Below are 5948 nucleotides of genomic sequence, written 5' to 3'. Positions count from 1 at the left end.
AAATGTATTTAGGATGTTTTAGAGATTGCACAAATGATATTTGAGGTTTTGGGGAAGAAGAATAGTTGTTTTAATCATAACTTGAAAATCACTTCACACTCAGAGTAGTAACAAAACAGATTCAATATACTCACAAACAAATCTTTAGTAAAAATACTTCCTTAAAAAATCAGATTTTTTGTTTACAAAAGACTTGTAATGTTTACTAAAAGTCTACCAAATATTGTGAAGATACACATAGTGGATGGTGTTGACCTTCCCTCTAGTGTATCACTTCAAAATTTTTGATTATCAATCTCACATAGTAAATGTAGAAAAAAATGAGTTTTGAGAGAGGGTACAAATCAAACACTATCATTTTGGTTTTACTGTGACATGACATTTTCTGTAATCTTGATTAGTTCAGATTGCAGTTCAAGTTTTCATCATAATACAGCAATAATAATAAATTGATAGTAATAATTTCTGATGGTCTAGCAAAGATTGGATTACAGTTCATGTTTACATCAATGTTTTTTCATTCTGTGACAACATCTCTAATGACACTGATCATGCTCATGAAACAAACCAAAGCATAAACTTGAATAGATATTCTTTGTTGTAGATTAAGAAGATTAACAAGGTATTATTCAGTGAACAATGCACACTTGAGAACTTGATTTAAATTCTAAATGTTAGATCTTGGCAAAATTTAGACCTATTTTTAAATTGAACCTAAAACAAAACAAATAGCCTCTTGTATCATGCAAATATTATTTGCATTTCATACATTGACAGGAAATACAAATTTATGTAAAGCAATTGATATTTAGCTCAATAATTTCCAGTTGCAATTTTTATCACATCCCATTTTATTCCTTATTAAAGTTTGTAGAGGTAGTTGTGACTATGTTGTGTGTATGTCATGGTTACAATAAAAACAAAGCTAGGCCAACATGTTTCCCAAGTAGTGTTCATGTGACAACATCATCACTTAGGTGGATTTTGGTATTCTTACAAATAGTTGGGTCCAGAGTGGATATATAATTTCTATTTAGCAAATTATTACAAAAAATTATTTTCTTGTACATTATTCATAGGCTTATTAAATACTTTTAACACTTTAATAAGCCTGTGAATAACATACAAGAAAATAACAAGATAATTTTTTTTTGCTTTAGTTGCATATTAAAATCAGCACATACAAATCCATTACAACTTTCACTAATCTTTTTTTTTGTGTTATTTCTTCAGTATAATAATAATAATAGTATTAGTTTTAATGTTACAGCTTTAGATACGAATTATTCAATGTTAAAGATCATTAAGTTTTAATAAATCATGTATTCTGATTTAAATGTTTTCAATACTGCAAGTTCTAAAAGTAAAATCAGCTGGTGGTAATTTAATTAGTAAAAAATAAAGATTGTTTTAAATAATAATATTTTTACAAATCCATGTTAAAATGTTGTGAAATGAGACTTTAATTATTATTTTGTTCAGTGCTGATTGAGATAGTTTTTATTTTGATTAATCATATTTTATTATTGTAAATCATAAACTTTAAGAAAATGAAGTTTTTATTCCACTAAAAAAACTTATGCTAATTTTTAAAAAATGTGTATGTATGTAATGCTTGCAGCTTCCAAGAATAATTTCTTACATATTTTGAAGTTGATAAGTATTATTTGAATGATACTTTTAATTATAGTTATTGAAACTCATTTCAATGTTTCTTAGGGAAAGCTGAACATTGGTTTGAAAAGAGCCTTTTCAGTACCCGATGAATCTAAGCCTCAGAGTGAGTCAACAGTAAACATCCACAAATGTAAGCCCTAAAATCAGTTTTTTACAGTCACAGAAAGCTTATAACTGCTTTTATTTTGTTGTTTTCCTAGTATTATACACTAGTGCTTTATCTGGTTTAACCATTTTATTTTTGATTTTTTCTAGACTAAAGTACTATCAAATGTTTGTTCATAAATTTAAAGAATTGTGGGTTATTACCAATTGACCTCTTACTAATATTTTCAACAATTAACTATAAACATCTGTTATCACTGCCTCCTACTAAGGACTGTCAAGGCATTGTATTTGTGGGCTCCTTACTAGCAGTATTTAATGACTTTTACAGAAAGAACCAAATTTCATTTACCTATCAATGAACGTTGACTATTTTTTCTGTAATGGTTTTCATAATGGAGTCAAAATTGACACATTTCTAATTAAGACAAATAATCCAACTAAAGTTACATGTAACTATTGGCATTTACAATGAAGTACTGTAGTTCGTGTACATAGGTAAAAAGCAAGAAAAAAAAATTAATATTTTGCTAGTGAATGTTTTTTATTTTAAAATAGTGAACAAAGTAATTTCTGATTTATTTTTGAGGACAGTTAATGTGTTTTTACTTAAAATAAAAATTTCCTAAAAAGATGTCTTAAGGAACAGTATTAAAATGAGTATGGAGTACATACCGCTTGACCCCATTACATTATAGGCTGATTGACAACCCTAAAATAAGTGTTTAAGTGAATATTTTTTATTTTTTTCCAGAACTAATTCTATATTTGGTTCAAACTGTCAAGTGAAATCACAGTAGTGTGTAAAATTGGTTAAGTACTTATTTGAATGTTTCTAATAGGAATCTTATTTTATAGTTGCACGGTTTAAAGCATCACTGTCATCATATGAAGTTAATTCTCTTAAAGTGGAAAGTTCAGTAACAAAGGAGAAAGAACTGAACACTGCAGTTAGTGAAGATAAAGAGTTACAGATGATAATGACTAAAGAAGAAATTCATGACAAGGAAGTGGGTGATTATTTCACTGGAGGTATATCAGATAATATTCCTTGTATCACCAGAGAACTGATACAAGTGGCTTCTGAAGAATACTCTATTAAGTCAGGAAAAATAGATGAAGAACTAACTGATAAAATCTCTAGAACTGAAACAGATTTATTTGTTGATAAAGTTTCTGACAAAAATTATGATGGTTTAGAAGAAAAAGGATTAGAGTTATCTCTTTGCAAGCAGTCTCAGAGCTGTGAAGATGCAGTCAATAAACCTTATAAAAATGCATCTTGTGCGTCCAACTTGAAAGCAGCTTCTCTTGAGGATGATTCATCTAATTATAGAAACCAAGGAACCATGAAGAGTCCTTTGAAAGAGTTTTTATGTGATAGAAAAGTATATAAGAAGAGAAGCACAGATAAGTTCATGGAAAATTCGTTGTTAAATCAGTTCAGACACAAACTAGACTGTGGTGTTCACAACCTTAAAAAAGAACATTCATCTTCATTGCATACATTAGATGGGTACCTTGGAGTTCAGAACAATCACAGTGAAGCTGACAGAAAAGTATCACAAGCTCAATCGTCTTTAATTTTGTCTGAACAAGATTCTTCTGTTGCAGTTTGCAGTTCTTCTGAAGTTACTGTGGATGAACCTCAACCAGTTCACAAGAAGATGGTCATTTTGCCTTTTTCTTTAGAAAGGTTGAAAGTAGATGTAAAGAAAGAAGGTAAAACCGAAATTATATTCATAATTTAAAAACATTCTTTATATGTGCTGACTAATTATTAATGGATATTTTAATTTAACTCATCCTACTTTATGGCCATTATCAAGAAGTTTTTAAGTTACTTGTTTATTAGTAAGGTGGAATTAATCAATAATACTTTGTTTTTCAGTTTATGTGGAAAAAAAAGTTCTGTTTTGAAGCACATATGATGTAAACATTTTGATGTACATAGAAATTGTATATAATATGTTGATAACTGTGACAACTGTAATATTTTTACCATTTGTGCAAGGTTCAGTTTCCAAGTGAGTACTTGAGTGCTTCCATGTGCCAATTTGCAAAATGCCAAAACAACAATTACACATATTTTGTTGTCAACATGCTGAAGAAAATCTATAAGCATTAACAATTGTGAGTTCTTTATCCAATAGAACTAACAGCTGACGGAAGTTTGATAATTAAGTGAAAGTTAGGAATTGGATGAAGACAGTCATTAGAATATAGTAATCGTGTTTTTTACAACTCTGAAGATTTACAGTAATGACTTTTGGCAATGAGTCATATAAAAGACAGTTGATGGTTGAATTCTCACAAGGTTTTCCTTTTAAGGTAAGTAGAAAGGAGTAATGATAAGCTCTTAAGTATTGTGAGATATCTCAATTATTATACCTTTTATTTTTGTCTTTTGGGTATGTTATAACTTGTTAATATGCACATATATATGTGCATATTTTTTTATAGAACAGAAATTGGATGAGAAGAATAAATGTGAATATCGTAAGTTTCGAGCTAAGATTACTCCCTCGGATAATCAGTCAGCTGAACAAGAGCTTAGAAAAGAATTCAGGTATTTTTATAAAGATGTCATAATAATGAAACATCATTGTACAATTCAACATATTTCACATTTTGTCGACTAATTTGCAAATGACTTCAGAGCTTCTTAGCAGTTTTAATCAAAACAATCTGTGTCAACTATTGTGGAAAAGTTTGTAATTCATAATGATAATTTTCAAACAGTTGTATGTTTTCCAGTTCAAGTGTTCCATCCTGAACAATTAAAAACAATCTTTTCAAGTTCATTAAGAACAATAAACATTTGTTTAAGGTATTTTAAAACTAAAAAAATATTTGGTCGATCATGGAAATATCAGTTAGATAACTACCATTCTTTTACTTATACATTTATCTTATATAAAAAAATTTAAAATGTGCATATCACACCCTTTTTTTACAAAAATTAATTAAACTACTTTATTATCAATGTATGTCAATAAATGTAGTATCTAGGTGTAGTTTAAAATTCAGAGTTTAATAAAATATCTATGTTTTAATTTCTTAATTTTGAAAAGAAATATTTAAATAAATTCTCAATATCCACCTTTATGTAGCATATAACACTTCTTTGCTCCCAGTTGCCAACTTTAGAACTTCTTTCCTTTCCTATATATTTTTTAAATTTCTAAGCACTTATACATTTAAACAGTAGATATCCCTGAACTAGAATAAAAATTTATAGCATCTGTTCTTGTTGTTTTAATGGGTTATATGTCATGACCCTCCTAGCATATGCTGTCTGTAAAAAAAAAAAAAGGTCAATACTTCTCTCTGACATTTACTATTGGATTATTTATAACTAATAGAAAGAGATGAGCTCATTTTTGTGATTAGTTTTGAGAAATTCTACATCAATTTCATAGTTTATTATTGCCCTGTTTGCATCAACAAGATAAGGAAATGATTTTAATACTGATCTAACCTAGTTAGAAATCCAGTTAAATTATAATAGTTTTAGAATGTTGTTTTTTGTTGTTTGTTGATATTTTGTGTCCTAAGTTGCAGATTTAAAACCATTAAAAATTAAGCAAAGTACTAACAATGGTCATGTAAAAAAAATATGGTTAATATCCATCAAGACTTTGAGAACAAAAAGTAAAATACCCACACATAAGTACTAAATTTCTTGTTGTATGGTATATTTTCTATTTATTACTATAAAAGTGACTAAAATTCATATATGTTGGTGTACTTTGGTGACAGATTTTCTTGTAGGCAGATTTTGTTAAACAAGATCGATGTCTGTAGGTTTACTTTCTTCTTAGAATTCTTCTCAAGAAGTCGATAAGCCGTCTTAACGTTGTCAGAACAACGGGTAAAAGTTGTAGATAGTGTTGAGTTGGCCGACGCGTTTCGAATGCGTTCTGCATCCATTATCAAGGCTGAATGTTGTGTGAATTGTGATTACTGTTGGTGGATATTTATAGGTATGGGTAAGCAGGTGGTGGTATCTAGCTCATGGAAGGCGTTAATTGGTGGAGTGTTGTATTGTGGCTTGTGGGTTTATCGCCAAGAAGTAGCAGTGTGCGTGCTATTCCTGTCGATTGTTTGTTGATTATGGGAGTTTGCTGTAGGATTTTTATTGCTTCGTGTATTTGAAGAGTTGT

At 29.1% G+C, this 5948-nt stretch overlaps 1 protein-coding gene across 1 annotated transcript in view; it reads left to right on the top strand.

Annotated features, from left to right (window-relative positions):
* Positions 1-5948, top strand: part of LOC106467341 (mismatch repair endonuclease PMS2-like) — a 71669-nt gene that overhangs the window by 56836 nt on the left and 8885 nt on the right. Inside the window, exons 14-16 of the mRNA XM_022395500.1 lie at positions 1720-1807; positions 2641-3504; positions 4246-4351. Coding sequence (XP_022251208.1) covers positions 1720-1807; positions 2641-3504; positions 4246-4351 — 1058 coding nt within the window. The remainder of the gene's footprint in view (positions 1-1719; positions 1808-2640; positions 3505-4245; positions 4352-5948) is intronic.

The sequence above is a fragment of the Limulus polyphemus genome, unplaced genomic scaffold (genome assembly GCF_000517525.1).
Source record: "Limulus polyphemus unplaced genomic scaffold, Limulus_polyphemus-2.1.2 Scaffold2576, whole genome shotgun sequence".
Classification (NCBI taxonomy): domain Eukaryota; kingdom Metazoa; phylum Arthropoda; class Merostomata; order Xiphosura; family Limulidae; genus Limulus; species Limulus polyphemus.
The sequence above is the reverse complement of the archived record's forward strand: the minus strand, read 5'-3'. Positions and strand labels throughout refer to the sequence as shown.